Source organism: Heterodontus francisci, chromosome 36 (genome assembly GCF_036365525.1).
Source record: "Heterodontus francisci isolate sHetFra1 chromosome 36, sHetFra1.hap1, whole genome shotgun sequence".
In the NCBI taxonomy this organism is placed as follows: Eukaryota; Metazoa; Chordata; class Chondrichthyes; order Heterodontiformes; family Heterodontidae; genus Heterodontus; species Heterodontus francisci.
In genome coordinates, this window is record NC_090406.1 from 31,161,865 (window position 1) to 31,184,974 (window position 23,110).

A 23,110-nucleotide genomic window follows, 5' to 3' on the forward strand; every position below is an offset into this window, starting at 1 on the left:
TGTAGATCTGATCGTCAGCTGACGGGTCACTTAGAGAAGATGATGATGATCATCAGCTGGCACAATGCAGTGTGAGCTGGTGGCCCATAACCCCTGAAGCCACTGTCCTGGTGAACATTGGGAAAAGCCACGGTCTCCTTCAAGGGCAAGCATACGTGTTTAGAAAAAAACAAAAAAGACAAAGTGCCGGGGCAAGATCATGAACTCTACAGTCCTGTGGGCCTTCTCCACTCCTTTCAAACGGAGACAGTCCTGTGGGCCTTCTCCACTCCTTTCAAACGGAGACAGTCCTGTGGGCCTTCTCCACTCCTTTCAAACGGAGACAGTCCTGTGGGCCTTCTCCACTCCTTTCAAACGGAGACAGTCCTGTGGGCCTTCTCCACTCCTTTCAAACGGAGACAGTCCTGTGGGCCTTCTCCACTCCTTTCAAACGGAGACAGTCCTGTGGGCCTTCTCCACTCCTTTCAAACGGAGACAGTCCTGTGGGCCTTCTCCACTCCTTTCAAACGGAGACAGTCCTGTGGGCCTTCTCCACTCCTTTCAAACGGAGACAGTCCTGTGGGCCTTCTCCTCACTCCTTTCAAACGGAGACAGTCCTGTGGGCCTTCTCCTCACTCCTTTCAAACGGAGACAGTCCTGTGGGCCTTCTCCTCACTCCTTTCAAACGGAGACAGTCCTGTGGGCCTTCTCCTCACTCCTTTCAAACGGAGACAGTCCTGTGGGCCTTCTCCTCACTCCTTTCAAACGGAGACAGTCCTGTGGGCCTTCTCCTCACTCCTTTCAAACGGAGACAGTCCTGTGGGCCTTCTCCTCACTCCTTTCAAACGGAGACAGTCCTGTGGGCCTTCTCCTCACTCCTTTCAAACGGAGACAGTCCTGTGGGCCTTCTCCTCACTCCTTTCAAACGGAGACAGTCCTGTGGGCCTTCTCCTCACTCCTTTCAAACGGAGACAGTCCTGTGGGCCTTCTCCTCACTCCTTTCAAACGGAGACAGTCCTGTGGGCCTTCTCCTCACTCCTTTCAAACGGAGACAGTCCTGTGGGCCTTCTCCTCACTCCTTTCAAACGGAGACAGTCCTGTGGGCCTTCTCCTCACTCCTTTCAAACGGAGACAGTCCTGTGGGCCTTCTCCTCACTCCTTTCAAACGGAGACAGTCCTGTGGGCCTTCTCCTCACTCCTTTCAAACGGAGACAGTCCTGTGGGCCTTCTCCTCACTCCTTTCAAACGGAGACAGTCCTGTGGGCCTTCTCCTCACTCCTTTCAAACGGAGACAGTCCTGTGGGCCTTCTCCTCACTCCTTTCAAACGGAGACAGTCCTGTGGGCCTTCTCCTCACTCCTTTCAAACGGAGACAGTCCTGTGGGCCTTCTCCTCACTCCTTTCAAACGGAGACAGTCCTGTGGGCCTTCTCCTCACTCCTTTCAAACGGAGACAGTCCTGTGGGCCTTCTCCTCACTCCTTTCAAACGGAGACAGTCCTGTGGGCCTTCTCCTCACTCCTTTCAAACGGAGACAGTCCTGTGGGCCTTCTCCTCACTCCTTTCAAACGGAGACAGTCCTGTGGGCCTTCTCCTCACTCCTTTCAAACGGAGACAGTCCTGTGGGCCTTCTCCTCACTCCTTTCAAACGGAGACAGTCCTGTGGGCCTTCTCCTCACTCCTTTCAAACGGAGACAGTCCTGTGGGCCTTCTCCTCACTCCTTTCAAACGGAGACAGTCCTGTGGGCCTTCTCCTCACTCCTTTCAAACGGAGACAGTCCTGTGGGCCTTCTCCTCACTCCTTTCAAACGGAGACAGTCCTGTGGGCCTTCTCCTCACTCCTTTCAAACGGAGACAGTCCTGTGGGCCTTCTCCTCACTGTCTTCAAATTGAGACAGTACTGTGGGCCTTCTCCTCACTGTCTTCAAATTGAGACAGTACTGTGGGCCTTCTCCTCACTGTCTTCAAATTGAGACAGTACTGTGGGCCTTCTCCTCACTGTCTTCAAATTGAGACAGTACTGTGGGCCTTCTCCTCACTGTCTTCAAATTGAGACAGTACTGTGGGCCCTCTCCTCATTTCCTACAAATGTAATGTCCTGTTTTTGCACAATTGAAATTTGTTCAGATGAGTTTCAAGGAACTAAACTCTTTCCATCTCCTTGGCTTCTGCTGGTGGTACAAAATGTATTCAAAACGTCTGTAATAATTCTCAGTTTTTGTCTCTCTGGACTGTTTTGATTGGTTGTTGGGTTAATTTGATGAGTTTAACTTGGCACATGCAGACGCACAGGCACGTGGAGGATTTGAGCCTGTGACATACATGCTGCTGCCAACGTTTGGTGGCGGTGGCAGTAACAAAAACAATGGAAGGTAATGTTATACTCCAGAAATACAGTTTGTGAAATATGACAACTGGAGCTACCCAATCTTTACTCAGTCTTACATTTATTTACAGAGTGAAAGATAACACACATACACCTCCTAATTAAACCAACCCACAGTTTCAGTAAGTGTCTCTTTATATGTGCTTAAGTGAAACCCCAATTAATGCCCTCCACCTGCATATAATTAAACACAATCGATACACAATTAATAGATTCCCTTCTTTCCCTCTAAGTAAAACTTAGTTAATATGCACAAACAAAATTTCAAAACAAATCAAAAAAAACTTCCATATTCTGCACGAAACATGACATTGTGAGACACCCCTGCTCTCAGACTCCTAACAATTTCTTCATACGAGCATTTCTTTTTGTAAAACCGACAGTTGATGACTTGCATTCACCCATTTAATTTTAGAGATTTCCTTTCTCTTCAGCATTTATTTCAAGCCAGCAAAGTCAATCCGTAACATTTTCTCATTGACGTTTTTGTAGAGTGTACGGCCTACTGCCAATCATCAGTAAAGTGATGGAAGGTACTGTCAATAGTGCCATCAAGCGGCACTTGCTAAGCAATAAACTGCTTAGTGATGCTCAGTTGGAGTTCCGTCAAGGCCACTCAGCTCCTGACCTCATTATAGCCTTGGTTCAAACATGGACAGAAGAGCTGAACTCCTGGGGTGAGAGAGAGTGACTGCCCTTGACATCAAGGCAGCATTTGACCGAGTATGATATCAAGGAGCCCTAGCAAAACTGGAGTCAATGGGAATCGGGGAAAACTTTCTGCTGGTTGGAGTCATACCTTGTGCAAAAGAAGATGGTTGTGGTTGTTGGAGGTCAATCATCTGAGCTCCAGGACATCACTGCAGGAGTTCCTCAGGGTAGTGTCCAAGGCCCAACTATCTTCAGCTGCGTCATCAATTACCTTCTTTCAATCATAAGGTCAGAAGTGGGGATGTTGGCTGCTGATTGTGCAATATTCAGCACCATTCGCGACGACTCAGATACTGAAGTAGTCCGTGTAGAAATGCAGCAAGACCTGGACAATATCCAGGCTTGGGCTGATAAGTAGCAAGTAACATTCATGCCACACAAGTGCCGGGCAATGACCATCTCCAACAAGAGAGAATCTAACCATCTCCCTTTGACATTCAGTAGCATTGCCATCGCTGAATCCCGCACTATCAACATCGTAGAGGCTACCATTGATCAGAAACTGAACTGAAGTCGCCATATAAACACCGTGGCTACAACAGCAGGTCAGAGGCTAGGAATCCTGAGGCGAGTAACTCGCCTCCTGACTCCCCAAAGCCTGTCCACCATCTACAAGCCACAGGTCAGAACTGTGATGGAATACTCTACACTTGCCTAGATGGGTGTAGCTCCAACAACACTCAAGAAGCTGAACACCATCCAGGACAAAGCAGCCCACTTCATTGGCACCCCATCTACAAACATTCACTCCCTCTACCACTGATGCACAGTGGCAGCAGTGTGTACCTTCTACAAGCTGCACTGCAGCAATGCAGCAAAGCTCCTTACACAGCACCTTCCAAACCTGTGACCTCTACCACCTAGAAGGACAAGGACAGCAGATGCATGGGAACACCACCACCTGCAAGTTCCCCTCCAAGCCACACACCATCCTGACTTGGAATTATATCGCCATTCCTTTATTGTCACTGGGTCAAAATCCTGGAGTTCCCTTCCTAACAGCACTGTTGGTGTACCTACCCCATGTGGACTGTAGTGGTTCAAGGCAGCAGCTCACCATCACCTTCTCAAGGGCAATTAGGGATGGGCAATAAATGCTGGCCTAGCCAGCGATGCCCAAAATCCCATGAACAAATAAAAAAGTAACCCATCTCCTGACTCCTCAAAGCCTGTTCACCATCTGCAAGGCACAAGTCAGGAGTGTGATGGATTACTGTCCGCTTGCCTGGATGAGTGCGGCTCCAACAACACTCAGGAAGCTCAACACCATCCAGGACAAAGCAACCCGCTTGGTCGGTACCCTGCCCACCACTTTAAACATTGACTCCCTCCACCACTGATGTACAGTGGCAGCAGTGTGTACCATATTCAAGATACACTGCAGCAACTCACGACGCCCCCTTCAACAGCACCTTCCAAACCAATGACTTCTTCCAACTAGAAGGACAAGGGCAGCAGATGCAAATTTCCCTCCAAGACACACACCATCCTAAGTTCGAAATAAATCGTCATTCCTTCACTGTCACTGGATCAAAATCCTGAAACTCCCTCCCTGACAGCACTGTGGGTGTACCCGCACCAAATGGACTCCAGCTGTTTAAGAAGGCGGCTCGCCACCATCTTCTCAAGGGCACTTAGAGATGGGCAATAAATGCTGGCCTTGCCAGCAGCACCCACATCCCATGAAACAAATTTTCCCACAAGGAACAATTATCCATATAACACTCAATGGGCAGGCTATCTTCAGTAGCTTTCTTAAAATATTTGACAAATAAAATCCCATATCCACTACCTGGAGTCAGTATTTCAGCAGCTAAAGCACTTTTAAGAACTCTTTTTATTTTCTTAGCTTCCCAAGCTGAAGGACAACATTTCCCATTCTCACCCATCAGAAATATTATGAAACCAGCTGCACTCAAATAACTATCAGGAAGCATGTGAAGCAACACAAGTTTCGTGTTCTTTGGGTCACACAGGATGTGAACTTAAGTATGCATTTCTAGTCAAGCCTCGCAATTGCTCTGTCTCTTCTTTAGATATAACATTAACATTCTGTGATGACCTAGCACAATTAACCAGGATGGGAGTAACGTTCTTTAAATAGGAATATTGTGTGATGTCATTGTGCTTTATTGAATGATACTTTTCTTTAATCTACTGACTGGAGATCTAAATTTATATTTTTTGAAGAAATTTAAAAAAAAAACAAAGAATATGACTTTGCTGGCAAAATAGGATGGCCAACTAATTTGCAACACTGTATCCTACATTACTAAGTCCTGTGAGGAGGGAGACAAAATGTCTGCTCATATCCCAGCAAGAACCAAGATCTAGGAAGTTTAAGAGAACTACTTGTTCTTTTTAGCAAGAAGAGAAAAACAGCTGTCATGTTTGAATCACTGGGTGACTGTCATGTGACAAGTCTCTCCCCATCTGTGGTTTTAAGCTTGTGTTTCTCTACAGCAGCAAAGAGAAGCTTCTGGACTCTGACAGGTGCAGACCCAAGTGGGGATCCCTCTCTTTTTCTCCCTTTTCAGCTTACAAGCTTTGAACTCTGCCTGCTGACTGACCACATTTGCATACTCCGGCTACAATCAGAAACCTCATTGGAGGAAATCATCTGCATCGCTGTCTCCAAGAGACGAACCAAACCAGTCATCTACCTCTTCAAACTAAAAGCCTCAGGACCACCGAATTCAGCTAGAAGCCAGCCGAATCACCAAACTCCACAGACTGTATACCCCTTTTTTCTATGGACTCTAACTTAACCAATCTACCTTTCCCCACTCTGTTACCTATTTGTGTGTGTGTGTGTGTGTGAGAGAGTGAGTGAGTGAGAGAGAAAGTTGGCGCGTAGTTTATTATTTTCATTAGTTCGGTTTAGGTACAATAAAGTTAACCTCTTTCTTTGTTAACTCAAAAAAACTTGTCCCTTCTTGTTATGATCATAGCAAGTAAGTAATCAAACACCTACTGAATTGGCCAGTACATTTAAAAAAGAATTAAACCTGTTGTGGTTAAACAAGGAGAGGGAAAAGAGGGAAGCCCTTCAACCCCTCCTCACTTGACCGTAACAGTTGATTTAAAGTTATTCCAGACCTACTCTGCTTAATATCTAAACCAATATCTTTAAAAGCCTCAGAAGCCTGACTCCCAATTTTAAATTCTACTTATTAACACATTTCTCAAATTCTGCAGTATCACTGCATAAGAAATTATCAACATGCATCATGAAGATGCCTAAAAGTTTTCCTTTATGATAACAATATAACATTGCAGGATCTGCTTTTAGTTGAACACAAACTATTTTCAGCAAACGGATCTTACCGAAAAATACCACATCCTGGAAACATCATTCAGGCCATAGACACATTTGTTTAGTTTTCATAATTTCCTCTCTGCATCTGCTGCCTCTTTGAGCGATTTCAGAAACACTTTTCTGTGAAAAGTATCGCCCTGCAGAAACGTGGCTTTTATGCTGATTGATATACACTTCCATGAATATGTGGCTAAAAGAGCTAAAAAGATTTTCCAGCTATGGGAGCGTCCACTCTAACATCTGTATCACCCAGTCACTCTTCAAAACCCCAAGCAATTAGTCTCACTTTAGCCTTACAAGTTCCTTCTGTAAGGACCTTTTCAGTACAAATCCACCTATATGACAAGCCTGGCTATCCCTTACCCAGTACCTCAGATTAAATTCCAAACTCTCTCCAACTATCTAATTCCTTTTGTTTTGCCTCTCTTATTAGTTCATCCTCAAGTTTATTGGCAGCCACCATAATATCTTGGTCATCAGGACTTCTGCTTCTAGTTCTGTAATCTTCATTTCATTGTGTAATCTATTCTACTTGCACTTTGATGTCTGTCAGGACTACTACTATGAGATCTCCCGCATTATTGGAGGCTCTTTCTCAGGTATGTGATCATTTTCTAACGCAAGAGTCACATGTGGACCCACCATTAGAACTTGCACTGCGCTTTCTTACTCTCCACTCTTTCACACCATTCTGCCAGTTCAAGGACCTCACTTCTTGGCCATTATCCTGAACTTTCAACCAATATTTAAAGTTGCCAGTAGCTTTTTCTGAACAGTCCACAATTGTCACATTCCTCCATTCATTAGACCCCTCTGGAATATATGTCACCTGAGTACCCACTTTGGGCAATTGGCCTTTGGATGCTATAGCTCTGTCCTGTTGTCACGATCACTCACATTAGGACTATCCAGTCCTTGAACCACTGTATTCTGTTCCTCAAGACCTTCAACACAAAACACATCATTTGAGGTACAAGGTGCCTGGTTTACTTCTATCAGCTGCTCAGTGTCAGACATTTTGTAATTAATACCAATTAATCGTGAGGAATGAACATTTACAGTTTGATTGCTATGTTAACTACTGTCTTATCTTCATGACCTATTACCTTACAAGGGCCTTTCCATTCCCTATGACCCTCCCCTTTTATAATACACCAAATCTCCTGAATTAAATTGTCTCAGTGTTCTTATATGATGCCTCAGAGCTCTCTGATTTTTCTCTGAGACCTCAGCCTTGATGAAAGCCCATCTCCCTGCCTGTAAAGCATTCAAATCTTCAAAAAAAGAACTAATTGTAAAACCTTCTAGAGCAGGAGGAATATTGCACAGTGCAGAAGGTAATTTGGGATTTCTCCCAGAGACTAATTGATCGGATCTATACTCTCCAACGTTAGTAGTGGTGATCTGCCCAAGGGCAGGTTCTATGCTTACTTCTCCATGCCTCATGGTCCTATGCTTTCCTCTTCAGTTGCTCGTAAGAGCCTCACATGTTTTAACTTCCATGAAAAATGACCAATATGTCTCGTGAAAACATACATGAAGTAGTTTCTCGTTGCCTTCCTAATGGAAACACAAGTCCTCTACCCGACAGATCCTCCACCTGGGGTAAGCAACTGTTGTCCCTCAAGGTTCTAGCTCTTCCACCATCACCACTGAAAATTCACTAGTTCCGCCGTTGGCCATGGCTCGTAACCCTGAGCATGGTACCCTTACCTGGGCCTGGAGCGACAACCACCCAGAGGTCTCAAATGACCCTTCAACCATCTGAAGCGAATTCTTAGCATGAACCGCCCATGCCAGGACGGTTTTCAACTTGCAGTCTGGTTGATTAGCTAAGATTTTATGCAGCATTTTATCGCATGATTCCTTTCACAAAGGACTTTCAGCTGTGGTATTCATGACTATAATGTTCATATTTTCACACATATTTCTGAACTTGTCATTGGCAAATTACCCCCCTATAATCAGTCAGAAACTTAGCTGGGCCCCAAATCTGGTCTCTCTCCATTTCTCCAAGATTTTGTCTATAATAACCCTTTTGTCCTTACTGGGTATTATTGTAGAAAGATTAAATCTGGTTGCCAAGTCTATAAAATGTAAGATGAATGTATTTCTGTCTTTGTCCCATATCTTCTGATCCATGGCAACTACCACGTTAAAGTCAAGTTCCAATGGAAGGCTTATCCTCCGAAACTTAAGAGTTTTATACTTCTCACTAATCTCTTCGGTTAGCCTCGTATATTCTTCATCAACTACCCTGTATCCTTTAGCGGGGTTTTTAATCTTTGACAAGTAGGGTTGAGCAAATTGTCCATGTAACTTTAAGACTGTTGGCTTTTTTTCTCTGATTCTCATCACCTGATGCAATTAATACTTGTCTAACACTGACGAGAAACATCAGGTTTTGTTAAGGGGATACAATAGCATCCTGATTGGATCTACAGTTTACCCGCTGACTTTCCAAAAATAACTGCGTTATTGTGCTCCATGTCAAGTTTCATTTGTGCCTTTTTTATAGAAGGTTTACTCAACAGCAAAGGTATCTCATTAGAGATGACATCAGTACTGATAAAGTGGCTACTCCAGCTAAATTACATGGAATTACAACATTCTTTAGTGACCTCAATGCGTTGTCATCACCAAACATAAAGCAAGTAGTACTTTTATACTCCTTAACTACTTAGTGAATTTAGATAACATTTTAACCATCTGTTCCCCATACTGTCGAAGTGCAAGCAACTATCTAGCACAGCACAGATGAACAAGTCCACCACTAACACATTCATCACAGGACCATAACTCCTTGCGACTCGTACAGTTCATTTGGATTCATCATTATCTTCATCTTCTACCTCAGAATTCTCTGTGTCATGTCATTTGGAGGACGCTGCCTCTCTGCTTTGGGCAGTTCATTGTATAAGGACACTTTGAGTCATACTCTGAAGCACCTATTAACAGTTCCTTGGGCATTCCTGGGATTCACTCACCTATTATTGCAGTTCCAATTCTGTCTTCTGCTGTAATAGCCAGGTATGCTAAAGGTGCTTCCATCTTCATTCCGCCTGTTTGTAACCCTTTCGTTGTACTGACACCTGCGTCCAGTACCTGGACCATTTTGAAATCCAGCAATCATCAAATCCTATAATCCTTATATCACCGCAGAATGTTCCATTTGTTCCACGAAGGCTGCAAGAAATAACTGTTTCCCCAGGAATTTTTTTCAAAGAAGCAGACATCTAATCCAACAGTGAGTCTGTCTCTGAGAACCAAACACCAGTTAGAACCAGGGGCTATTCATATGCGACATCTTAGCACAATCCAGCAATTTAAATGCGAGCACTGAACCAGGGATCTCTAAATTGAATTTCTTCAATCTTTTATATAGTCTGTTAAATTCCATGATATATTCCTCCATTGAATCTATTTCTGAAATCAAAGTTTGACCATGCCTCATAGGCATTTAATAGATCATCTTTCTTGTAAATTTCATTTAAGAATGCTAATAAAAGATCCAAACCTTCATCAGTATCCAAGCGACGAGCATGCAGCACATAAAATACTTTATTTCTGATTTTATATCTTGTAGGAAGCAATAATGCCAAGGACATACCTTGTTTTCTCTTTGGTAGGGCCATAACCCATGTCCACATATCAACTTAATTCTTCCACTGGTCATATGGTTCAGACTCCGAGAACATTGGAGGGTAATCATATCCCGATAATATGCACTTGCTTTCTGCAATTTCTCACAATGGCTCCTAGGATTGTCGTCGTCTTTCTGAATTTTTTTTTTTGAAGCTTCCAACCTTCACCTTTAGGCGACTATCCTCTGCTATCATGTTCTATTCCAGAAAGCCAGTTGGTGAAGGATGACACTGGAGCCAATCTTTACTCAATCTTACATTTATTTACAGAGTGAAAGATTACAAGCATACACCTCCTAACTCAACCACCCCACAGTTTCAGTAAGTGTCTCTTTATATGTGCTCAAGTGAAACCCCAATTAATGCCCTCCATAATTAAACACAATTGATGTATAATTAACAGGTAAGAGTGTGAAATGAAATATTTAATACTATGTTATTATGTAAACAGGGATATAATTGGTATCTGGGGGTGTATTATCTCTAGAGCAATTTAACATACGGGATCAATGCAATCTTGCCTATAGTGCACGGAACCCAAAATGCTTCAATACTGTGTTTGAGTGTTACACCACTTTAAATTATTCCCACTACTTTATATAATCTGTGTACGAATTACCATGGGTCTTGTATTCCCTATGCTGTGAATAGGGGCCTCGGCCAGTAAAATGGTTTCCCAGGATTCGGACAATACTGGGTCACATCTTGGGTCACCCAGAAGTCTCAGCTGCCATTATGATGCACAGGCTCCTTCGTGTCTGTGGTCTCACCTAGCGCTGAGGAGACCCGATGTGGCAGGTCTATGTGAGATGTCAGTTCCAACTTTTTAAAAAGTCTCGATCAATATTGTATATTTTTTGTGGACCTCTGGTGGCATTGACACTGATATTCTGGAGCATGTTGAATTATTGGCTGCTACCTGGTTGTCCCTTTAAGCTACTGCTCAGATACTTCCTGTGTGGAGTTAATCTAAATATCACGATATCGATAGAGCCTATTTACTATTAGTGTTGAAAGTTTCTCTGAATTGACAGATCTTGATCCCTCTCCTTCAGCAGAAACTAAGTTATCACAGCACCTAATGCCTATTGTTATGAAAACCCCACATGCCAAATGGGAAATATTCATTTCATTGATTGTAACTTTACCTAAGACTTTTACTGGAAATTCTTACAAATAACTTCTTTTAAAAGGAGTAACCTGGCAGCCAGGATGGTCACGGCAATTTGCACATGAAACAGCAACAGGGTAGACTGGAGACAATATGACTGAGGCAACGTAGCCAGAACAATGGGTGCTCTCTGATTAAATTACCTGAGATGGCTTTCTCAACACAGTCAACAACAGCCATTGACACCCATTGACTTTGAAACAGTCAACCCCACCAAGTGTGACTGGACAGACTGAGTTGGGGGGGGGGTAAAGCCTTGAATTGAATCTCAGAGAAAATTACAGAATAAGTTCATTTAAACTCAGGTGGTAATGTCATGTGACTGCTTCTGCAACTCTGGGGAGATTGCAAGTTGTAATTCAGAAAGGAGGACAGTTACCGTAAGCCATCAAGGGAGCAGCACTCTCTCTCTCTCTCTCTCTCACCCACTCTCCAGTACAGATCCAGAGAAGACCTGGCTGCATCTGGTAAAGCCTACAGACCACCACAACCAACAACTAGGATACAATGGTCAAAACCCATTCTTCTGCCTTCCAGAACCTGAGAAGCAAGCCCGAACCGTGCAGGTGGCCCACCGAGGACTTCAGGACTACAAATACAACTAAGGACTTTGAAACTGCTGAACTGTATTTAAATTCCATTTATTTCAGACTCTACTTCAACCGCCCAACTCTGTTTTCCCTCTGTAATCTATGTGTGTGTGCGTCTCGTGTGAATGTGAGCTTGGATGCGTAGTGTATTTTAGTAATTTTAACTGGTTTAGAATGATAAGGATAATAAACTTGCATCTTTCTTGTTCAAACTCAAGAAAACCTGTCTGACTGGTTCTTTGGCAATTATATTAGAGGAACAGGAGCCAGCGCTCACTGAGGTGGTAAGTTCAATCACTGTGTTAGAAAAGCATAAACCCTGTTGCGGTCAAACCAGAGAAGGGGCGAAAGGGGAGCCTGAGACCCCCTCCTTACCTGGCCGTAACAGAAATTTGGGGCCTGTAGTCCGTGATCATAACCCACAAATGAGAAATTGGAAGTGGGAAACTATGTTGATCCCGAGCAAAAAAACCCCATCAGTATAGGTTTTCTTGTGGTTTGTGTTGCTAGAATACTAAAATGTCCATATCCAAAGCCAGTACCTTCCCAAGCCAGGATGAAGTAACTTAGGATGAGTTAAAGGTGCTAACTATGGAAGAGTTGAGGAATGTAGCTGGGCAGTGTGGGATCACTTTCCGGGCAAAAGCTAAGAAATCCGAACTCTTAAGACTTGTGGCCAATCATTTTTCACTCGAATGTGATGAGTCAGAAACAGGGTTGGAATCAGACTCAGACAGGGTAATGTTAGCAAAAATACAATTAGAACAGAGGAGACTTGAATTGGAAGACAGAGAGAAGAGAAGAAAAGAGAGAGAATTGAGAGGGAAAAAGAGAAAATTTTCCAGAAGGAGGAAAGGGAGTTAAGGTAGCTTGAATTAGCTAGGGGGCGAGATGGTAACCTCAATAAAAGCATGACCAGTATGGAAGCTACCCTTAGCTTAGGACCGTGTTCTGAGCTCTTAATGTTCTCCCAATTGATCCCAAAGTTCAAGGAGGGAGATGTGGAAGCATTTTTTGTCACGTTTGAAAAGCTTGCAAAACAGTTGAGTTGGCCAGCCGAGAGCTGGACCCTACTGCTACAAAACAAGCTAACAGGAAAAGCCCATGAGGTTTCTTCACTGTTACCAGATGAAAGGTTATTAGACTATGAATTGACTAAAAATGCTATCCTTGGGGCATATGAGCTAGTATCGGACGCATACCGCCAGAAATTCTGAACCCTCTGGAAACAGCCTGATCAAACTTACCTCGAGTTTGAAAGAAGTAAACAGCTGGCTTTTGACCAGTGGGTAATGGTCCTTAAAGTACAGCCCATGTATGAAAACCTCAGAGAGGTGATTCTTCTCAAGGAATTTAAAAACTCTTCCCCTTTCTATAAAAACCCATGTGGAGGAACAAAAAGTTCAAAGGGCCAGGAAAGCCGCAGTTCTGGCCAATGAGTTTGCTCTCGTACATAAATCCGTACCCCAAGGGAGACCCTTCCCTAGACACCCCCACACCCTGATAGAGGATAAAAGATGGGAGGGTGATCGGAACCTAAACACTCCTGGGAGAGAGAGGAAAGCTGGACATACAGAGGGCCCTCCTCAAGCCAAAAAAGACAGTGCTGAGAGCAGGGGTGAGACCCGGAGACCTTTGTGTTTCCACTGTAACAAGGCAGGTCACCTCCAAGCTGACTGCTGGAAACTACGGGGAAAGCCTGTAGGATTAATCAGGGCACACCTGACCAGTGCAAGAGAAGGGACCCTGATGGAAAGCACAGGTGAGCAGGCTGTGGCTTTAATTGCAATAGCAGTGAGACCCAGGAAAATATAACAAGATCCCTGAAGGTCATCAGGATTTTGTATTCGTACCCCTCGAGTGGGGCAAGCAAGCTCATTGTGATACTCATGGATACAGGGGCCACCAGATCCCTTCTGCTGGGAAAAGGTATGACCTTTCCCCCTCAGAGAGTGCAGTGAATAAGAGAATGGTAGTGAATGGTATCGGAGGGCTGTGTACGCCTGTACCTTTACACAGGGTGCAGATGGAGTGCGACCTAGTTTTGGGACCGGTGACCATGGGGGTTGTCCCTAGTTTGCCTGTGGACGGGGTTGACCTGCTCCTCGGTAACGATCTGGCGGGAGCGAAGATGGTAGCTTCCCCAGTAGCGATAGAGAGACCAAAGGAGGTCAGAGAGATGGGGCAGTTGCAGGAGACGGTCCCCCGCATTTCCCCTGATTGTGCAGTAACTTGGGCCATGGCCAAACCAGCTCCCTCAGAGGAGACTGAACTGGCATTGCAGACAGATGACCATGCTGTCTGGTTGTCTGAGACTTTGGGGAGTTAGGGGACTCCGGGAATGAGTTAAACCAATCTTCCCTAGTTGAGGTTCAACAAGCTGACGCAGTATTAAGGAACTGAGCACAGACTGCCCAACCTGAAACTGAAGCAGAGAGAGTCCCTGATTGCTACTATGTAAAGAATGAGGTGCTGATGAGGAAGTGGAACTCTCCTCACAGACCTGAGGACAAAGAATGGACAGTGGTTCACCAGTTAGTGGTTCCGCTGAGGTACCGTAAAGAAATATTAAGAATGGCCTACAAGTTTACAATGGCTGTACATGTTGGTGTATGAGAAACCAGAGCACGCATAAGACAGCAGTTTGACTGGCCAAAACTCCACAAAGATGTAGTGGAGTTCTGTAAAACCTGCCACATGTGCCAGGAGATGAGGAAGCCCCAACCTGCAGTAAAATCTGCACTGCTAATTCCCATATCGGCTTTTGAAGGACCTTCCAACAGAGGGCTGGTGAATGGTGAGGGACCCCTGCCGAAAACAAAACGGGAGAGACAAGCACATGTCTGGCAGCCAATTAGGGAGGAAGGGGACGAAAAGGACAGTGAAGTCAGGTTAAAGGAGGATTCCCAAATGGAACCTGTAACTGTTCGGTCAGCCAACCCTGAAATGTAGGAAAAATCAGACCCCACACCCTCCTATGTTATTGCAGGCCAAAGAAGCACCTTACGAAGGCTGCTAAGAGCATTTACAAAATCCTGCAGGGACAAGGAAAGTCCCCAAAAAGGGAAACCAACAGTGAGGGTGATGCCTCACCTAGTTGAAGTGCCACAGGAGTGCAGTAGAAGCTGAACAGATGCCTGCAAGCAGGAATGTCCCAGAGAACATGGGGGAGATTAGACAAGAAACCCTCCTCAACGTACATAGAAAATGGAAACAAAATTACCCTAAAGTGAGCAGCACTTGTGTGACTCACCAGAACACAAAAAGTGAGGTCAGGATGGATCTATCCACTGCAGAGTTCAATGATCAAGGCTCAAGCTCAGAGCTAATGAAATCCAACAATCTTACTTCAGACTTCAGCAAGCAGAAGGGCCCAGAGGAATTCTCAGACACCTCACAAGGCTTAAAACCAATTTATCACCCAACTAGTATAGTCACTAGTATAGGGAAATACAGGGACAGGTGGGGATGTTTGGTAAGAATATGGGATTAATGTAGGATTAGTATAAATGGGTGGTTGATGGTCAGCACAGACTCGGTGGGCCGAAGGGCCTGTTTCAGTGCTGTATCTCTAATCTAATCTAACACCACCATAGAGAGGGAAGTTATCAAGGTACTGGAAACAGAGGGTTAGAAACATGTGTTGCAGAAACAGCAGCTGAAGGGTTAAAGTTTGTGCATGCAGAACTTGCCCTAGACTATACTGGTAATTTGCAGACTCCAAGCTTCCCCAACAACTACATAGTTATTAAGATGCCCATCCCTAGGTTATTACAAATTGATACGAAAGAAATGTTAAACCCATTGGACAACCTCTAACCATACCAGACCAACCTTAAGGGAAAAGGGCAGTTAAAATCAGCACTTGCTGCTGCAAAAGAAAAAAGACAAGCTACAACAATTTTAAGATTTCTGAGTGAATGAGAATGAATGAAAAGTGCATGTGTTTCCCTTTGTTCTCTTATATAATGAAATGCTCCTACTGTTGCATTTCATTCTGCACGGTATGGTGGTGGTATGAAAACGCTACTTGCCAAATGGGAAATATTAATTTCTTCGATTGGAACTATGCCCAAGACTTTTACTGGAAATTCTTACAAATAACTTCTTTTAAAAAGAGTAACCTGGCAGCCAAGATGGCCATGGCAATATGCATATGCAACAGCAATAGAGTAGACTGGAGACAACATGACAGAGGCAACCCAGCAAGAACAATGAAGTGCTCTCTGATTAAATTACCTGAGACGGCTTTCTCAACATGGTCATCAACCGCCATTGACACCCATTGACTTTGAAAGAGCCAATCCCCACCAAGTGTGACTGGACAGCCTAAGGGGGGGTAAAGCCTTGAATCTGAGAAAATTCCAGAAGAACCTCATTAAAACACAAAGGGGTGGTAATATCATGTGACTGCTTGTGCAACTCTGGGGAGATTGCAAGTTGTGACTCTCAAAGTGGGACAGTAACTATAAGGCATCAAGGGAGCAGCACTCTCTCTCTCCCTCTCTCCAGTGCAGATCCAGAAAAGGCACAGCTGCATCTGGTAAAGCCAAGTCCACAGACCACCACAACCACCAACTAGGATACAAGGGTCAAAACCCCCTCTTATGCCTTCTGGAGCCTGAGAAGCAAGCCCGAACTGTGCACATAGCTCAGCGAGGACTTCAGGACTACAGTTTCAACTAAGGACTATGGGACTGCTAAACTATATTTAAATTCCATTTATTTTAGACTCTACTCCAACCACCCAACTCTGTTTTCCCTCTGTAATCTATTTGTATATGTGTGTGTGTGTCTCTCTCATGTGAATGTGAGCTTGGATGCGTAGCGTATTTTAGTAATTTTAACCGGTTTAGAGTGATAAGGATAATAAACTTACATCTTTCTTGTTTAAACTCAAGAAAACCTGTCTGATTGTTTCTTTGGCAATTATATTAGAGGAACAGGAGCAAACGCACACTGTGGTGGTAACTTCAATCACTGTGTTAAAAAAGCATTAACCCTGTTGCAGTTACACCAGAGAAGGGGCGAAAGGGGAGCCTGAGACCCCCTCCTCACCTGATCATAGCACTATATTTTTAAGTATCTAGTGTCTTGGTGTTTTATGGAAAGTGTGCCATCTGAATGGTGACACACATCTCATAACTTTTAATTGTTACTAGTGAATCTCCCCTGGTACTGCTCACAATAAGCAGAGGCTACACTATTATAAGGGCAGTAACATTACTCTGTGAAACAAAATGTAGGTATCTGTCACTCTAAGATTACAAAATTTAATTATAAGTAAGTGGGTTCATGCACAAGTGAATTGAGAGGTTGCAGATATTGTGGCTTGGGTATGTTCTATTCTTGGAGCATTTCTATGTTCACCTTTGTTTTCCTTTTAATTCTGCTTTGCAAAAAATCTGCATTAGACAGGATGAGAGACTCGGAAGTATTTCAGACAGGAATATGATCAACAGGAATTGCACACATGTAAAGTTTTTAATGGTATATTTAATATAAAATGGAAGAGTATTTGAACTAAATCACCCTTCACCCCAACTTTTCTTCAACTAGAGACACAGACAATACTCTCAAAATCCTTCATGAATGGATTCTTCTGAAGCTTATTGATCTCTAGATTGTTCACTTGGACCAACATAGAGAGGTTTTTGTCTGACTCACCAGGTTCATGGAGATTAATGAGATTTGTTCTGTTCCCTTTTCATGTAGAGAAGAATTGTCTTTCATTTATTGAAACATCTGCCTTGGATTCAACTAACGTCGAGGAGGCTTTCCAAAATATCTTGACAGGTAAAACCAAAAAGAATGTCTAGATTCAAATAAATGTCTCTGTACTGTGACTGGTTGAATTACAATGGGGAAAACCTTGGATAGAGAAAACTATAAATCAAAAAGAGAAAATGTCAGAAATACACAGCAGGTCCATCAGCACTCAAGATTAATATGTAAAAAGAAAGGAGACTGAAAAGACCATTAAACCCATCAGTGCTCGATACTATCCAATGTTTTAGGTTGCAAATCCTTTCCTAGATCATTGAGTTCATGCTGTATATTGCCGGTTTTCTGCTTTCACGATAATAGAGGTTAAATTGTATGGCTGGGTGGTGTGGGAATGGTGTTGTGTTGGTGGAATTAAAGGTCATATTGGGGAAGGGAGGTGATGGGTCAGAGATTGGTTTTGTTAAGTTTTCTCTGTGGAAATTTCTACACCAGTTGCATTGTGACAGGTTTAAACTGTGTCCCTGGCATTTTGAATGCTGTGTTTGTATTGGAGAAATACATATGGTGACTAATGAATTGATGTCATGCAAAAGTAGGCTGTGTGGTCCTAACAAGTGGATTATTTAAGAAGTACCAGAGATGACTGTGCCACTGTAGATGCTGACCAGTCCCCTGGTGTTCTGTAAGTGCAACACGACATAAGGAAATCTGTTCTGATGAAGGGTCACTGACCTGGAATGTTAACTTTGCTTCTCTCTCCACAGATGCTGCCAGACCTGCTGGGTATTTCCAGCATTTCTTGTTTTTATTTCAGATTTCCAGCATCTGCAGTATTTTGCTTTTATTTTACTACATAAGGAAAACCCGTTGGGCAGTTCCTGAAACTTTGCTTTAATTGGCAGACTGTGATTAGAAGTTTTACCTTTGTGTTATTTTTTTATTTGGCCCAGCTTGGAATTCAAAACGAACAAGGAGTATAACTTACTCCTTATAGAAAGTTGCTTCAGTTACCCTGCGCTTTGCCAAGCTGGGCAAAGATTCCAAGCATAAACTTCAGTATGAATCACCAGTCTAAATTACTTCAAAGATGTCTGGAGTATTTAGTGTTTTGAAACTGGGATGATAATTTAAACGCGAATCTAGTGAAATCTGTTTTTGTTTGCTTTTGCTTCTGTTTAATTGTACTCCACAAATCTGAATTGTAATTGCTTTCAATATATAGTTTGCCAATGTTATTTATCTATAAGGCAGAATGATCAGGAGGGTACAGTCCTGTACCTTCTCCAGTCCAAATTTTAAAAGTTTTAAATGTTCTCTTGAGAAATACGACCACACATTATTGCTGATTGGAGAGGCTATTTGGCCCATCTTAATTCATCAATATATCCAGAAATATCCCAAGTCCTCTTATTGAAGCCTCCAATTGCTTCTTAAATTATTCTAGGGCATTCACATCCACTGCTTTATCTAGAAGTCCTTTCCGTGTGCTGATCACTCTATGCACAGAAGGATTTCCTGATAATGGTTCTAAATTTGCCTTTTCCCAGTTTGAATCAGTGTCCTCATCATTCTCAAAATTAATTTTTCAGTAATATTCTGGACTTACCTTTTGCATACCCTTGCCCAACTTGTTAACCTCTATATGATCTCCTCCAAGATGCCTCCTTTTTAGGCTGAGGAACCACATTTCTCCAGCCTTTCCTTATAACTCAGACTTCTGGCACTGGGGATCAGCTTGTAGCTTTTCTCCGCACTGCCCCCAACAGTTGACCGTCTCCCTTGTGTCCCAGCGATCAGGGCTGGACACACTACTCCAGCCACAGTGCCGACATATTCAACTGCTTTGGCTAAAGAGATCAACCTTCTATAGGCTTTGTTCATTGCTACTCATGGATATGTTTGGCTTGCTATTTCATGGAGTACATGTGTTGCTTATTTTTCCTCCTTACATGCGACATACAAGGTCAGATTTTGGTTCAAAGAGAGGGTCGGCTTGCTTGGGGCATGAGCATCTGAGGCAAACATGAATCATAATAGGGTTAGAACATTTGATACATTCCTTACAGCAGCTAAAAAGCAGAGAGCTTTTTTCTGGTTGAAATATATTACAAAGATGTCGAGTGCAAAACATAAATTGGGGGGGGGGGGGGGGTGGTGGGCAAAGAATTTTGTAGCATCTACCGACCATTTGGCCGATCAAACCTGTGCTAGTGTTCCTCCTCCACATAAGCCACCTAAGCTGTTCTCAATCTTCTAACTCATCAGAAAGCTGGATTTGTACTTGGATTTTCTTGCGTTGGCATTGAACAGCAGACAAATCAATCACTGCTACAGTAACACAGTGATGCTCGGAGTTGTATAAGAATGGAATTTGTACAATGTTCTGGTCTCAGCTGAGTCTGCAGATCAGAAAAATCTTTTTGTCCTGCCATATAGAAATGTGGCACAAGTGCTGAACAAAGTTTGTTCAAACTCTAGTCTCTGCTGTTAGCTGATCTCAACTGGGGCTGTATTAGAAACATGCCACTTTGTGTCATTGCACTGTACTAGGGAGGTGAAAAATCACCCCTGTTCCTACTCCTGATCTCTCTACACTTTCTGCTGGAAAGTGATTTTGTATTGAAATCAGATTGGACTTGGCTGCTTTCCCTTCCTCTTCCCTCTAGAGTTGAATAAACAGATTACAATAATAAAAACAAGAAATGCTGGAAATACTCAGCTGGTCTGGCAGCATCTGTGGAGAGAGAAACAGAGTTAACGTTTCAGGTCAGTGACCCTTCTTCAGAACTGCAAATGCTGCTGAGTATTTCCAGCATTTCTTGTTTTTATTTCAGATTTCCAGCATCCGCAGTATTTTGCTTTAATAACCATATTACAATCATTGTCAACAATTGAATGTGAAGAAGAACAGTAGCGTACATTTATAAAGCATTTTTAACATCGTGAAGTGCCCAACGGTGCTTCAGAGGAGTGTAGTCAAACAATTTGACACCAAGATACATGAGGAGATATTAGGACAGATGACCAAAACCTGGTCAAAAAGGTAGGTTTTAAGGAGTATCTTAAAGGAGGAGAGAGGCAGAGAGTTTTAGGGAGAGAATTCCAGAACTTAGAGCGTCAAGCAGCTAAAGGCAAGGCTGCCATTGGTGGAGGGATGAAAATCGGGGATGTGCAATAGGCCAGAATTGGAGGAGTGCAGGTATCTCGGATTACTGTGGGGCTGGAAGAGATCACAGAGATTGGGGGGCGGGTGATGCCATGGAGGGATTTGAAAACAAGGTAAGAAATTTAAAAATTGAGGCATTGCCAGAATGGGAACCAATGTAGGACAGTGAGCACAGGGATGATGGGTGAATGGGACTTGGTGCAAATTAGGACAGGGGCAACAGAGTTTTGGATGAGCTCCAGCTAATGGAGGGTGGAAGATGGGAGGCTGTGATCTACAATCAAATATTGAAGAATGGCCACACGAGCAAAATGGTGGAGGGCATCCAGTGCCTTGTGTGGCGCATGGAAGGGCCTGAAAAATAATTTTGAGGAGTGGGATTCTGGAGTAACTAAAATTATTTTTCTTTTCCAGAAATTTACCGTATAGTTTCTCAGAAGCAGATCTCTGACCGATTGGCCCACGAGTCGCCCGGCAGCGATGTGGTGGAGATCGATGTCCCTCCAACAAGCGACGGGCAGAAATCTAATAAACTGCAATGTTGCCAGAACATGTGATCTGCTGCAGCTGCTCCTCTGACTCCCCTCTCCTGCCTGTGCATTATAGTGTGTTTGGAACGCTTCTGTCCAATGGCCTATATGATTTAATCCATTTCATTTGGATTTTTTTTTGCTGCAACTATGGAACAGATATGTCAAATTTTCAAAATAAGAAGCAATTAATTGCCTGAAGCATACTGGTGATAGCATGGAATCCCTCTCTGCGAGGCCCGGAAATATGCTTTCACTAATTCAAAGATAGGTTTACGGCCCTTATTCTCAGCTGAAAATAACTATGCAGAGCCAACTGAGATGCTTTACCTCTATGTTTCAGGGTCTAGTTGCTGAGATGAAAGCTTTCCCTCTTTGCAGGCTCTCAGGGCCTGAGGGAGGTGAGATTGGGACTGCCTCATTCCAGTTCCAAATGGTCTGGATGAACAGTGCAAATCAGGAATAAATCAGGACAAATTCAGTTTCAGTTCACCAGAAACCACAAGGCAATAACCTGAAGTAATTTTCAAAAGAGGAATTATTTATCCAGAAATAAGATGGTGAAATACTTGTTATATTACAAAACTGCTGCAGTTTTATAGGAAATAAAATTCTAAAGTAATTTTATTGTGAACTTCTAGGAGTGTTCTCGGCCTGTTCTTGTATTTATTTATTAGTAAAGAAACTGCTATATCAGAGACCCAATTTTGTTCCCATCCATGTGTCCTATTCATATAACAACTTACATTTCTGTAGGGCTCAGAGAGTGATGTTCAGAGGACTTTACAGGGTGATGAGCATCAAGCATGAAGAAGATGGAGGCTAGGAGAGGGTGTAAAGACATTTGAATAAGAGTGTCTTTAATGAGGGTATTGAAGACAGAAGGACCGTGACAGGGCAGGGATGCTGTGGCAGGAGTCCCAGAAGAAAGGAGCTGAAGAATTGGCCACTTACAGTAAGTCGAAAGTAGGCAATGAAAAGTAGGGCAGTATCAGGGAAGTGGCGGAGAAGATGAAAGCCAGCAAGTGCAATACAGTTTCCTCTACTCTGCCACATCCTCAGAAGGTTGCCCCTTTTTTGCACCAGTGAGACTTTTTCTCCCCATGTTTCAGCGGCCACTCTATAGCCTCTCTGAGTGAGATTGCTCAACCAAGAACAGTTTCATCTTATAGGTCCCTGACATTTGGAACTGGATTGAGATAGTATTGATTGTGTTCCTATTTAGTGACAAGTATAAGTGTTAATTAAACTGTTGTAGAACTATCCTTAGGGACCAGGAAAGTGTCAGCATTTATCAGAATAACACATTGCCATGGGAAGAAACAGCAGACTTTGCATACTGCAGGTGAGAGTATCGGTCCCTCACATCAGATGACTCTGCATTTAATGAGCTCACTAGATTTAAGAATAGAAGACTGAGTGCGAAAAGTCAGCCCATCAAGCCCTCAAACCCACTCACTCCATTTGTGGTCCATGTCTATTTTGGATTTTCCCCACCACCTGATAATCTCCAACTTTACAAACATTAAGTTCCACCCCCTACAACCTCTGAAACAAAATTCAAGCTATGCTGTAAATATGTCTCTAACCTTCAAACCCCTTCTCAACATATAGCAACCTGGCTCTTTTCAAAGGTGCCAACTGACACTAAATTAGCTCCCTTCACAAGGAAATACAAACTGTATAGGCTCCCAAAGGCTTTATTTAAGTAGCCACATAGCATCACTGAGTGATGTTGCCACTGTTTTTACATCTTACATAGAAATACAGAATGTACATCAGCATAATTTACAATTCCTTTCTCCCTCATACGTTTATCTAGTTTTCCGTTAAATGCAATTGGTGTGCAAGATGTCAGTCACTCAAAGAAAAATGCATTAACTAGTTGGT

General features: G+C 43.2%; 1 protein-coding gene across 1 annotated transcript in view; it reads left to right on the top strand.

The window, feature by feature from the left end:
* LOC137351717 (ras-related protein Rab-11B-like) overlaps positions 1–21,858 on the top strand; it is a 38,063-nt gene extending 16,205 nt beyond the window's left edge. Inside the window, exons 4-5 of the mRNA XM_068016451.1 lie at positions 17,513–17,593; positions 21,105–21,858. Of these exons, the coding sequence (XP_067872552.1) occupies positions 17,513–17,593; positions 21,105–21,247 (224 nt within the window). The 3' untranslated portion in view covers positions 21,248–21,858. The remainder of the gene's footprint in view (positions 1–17,512; positions 17,594–21,104) is intronic.
* The last annotated feature ends 1,252 nt before the right edge of the window (positions 21,859–23,110 follow it).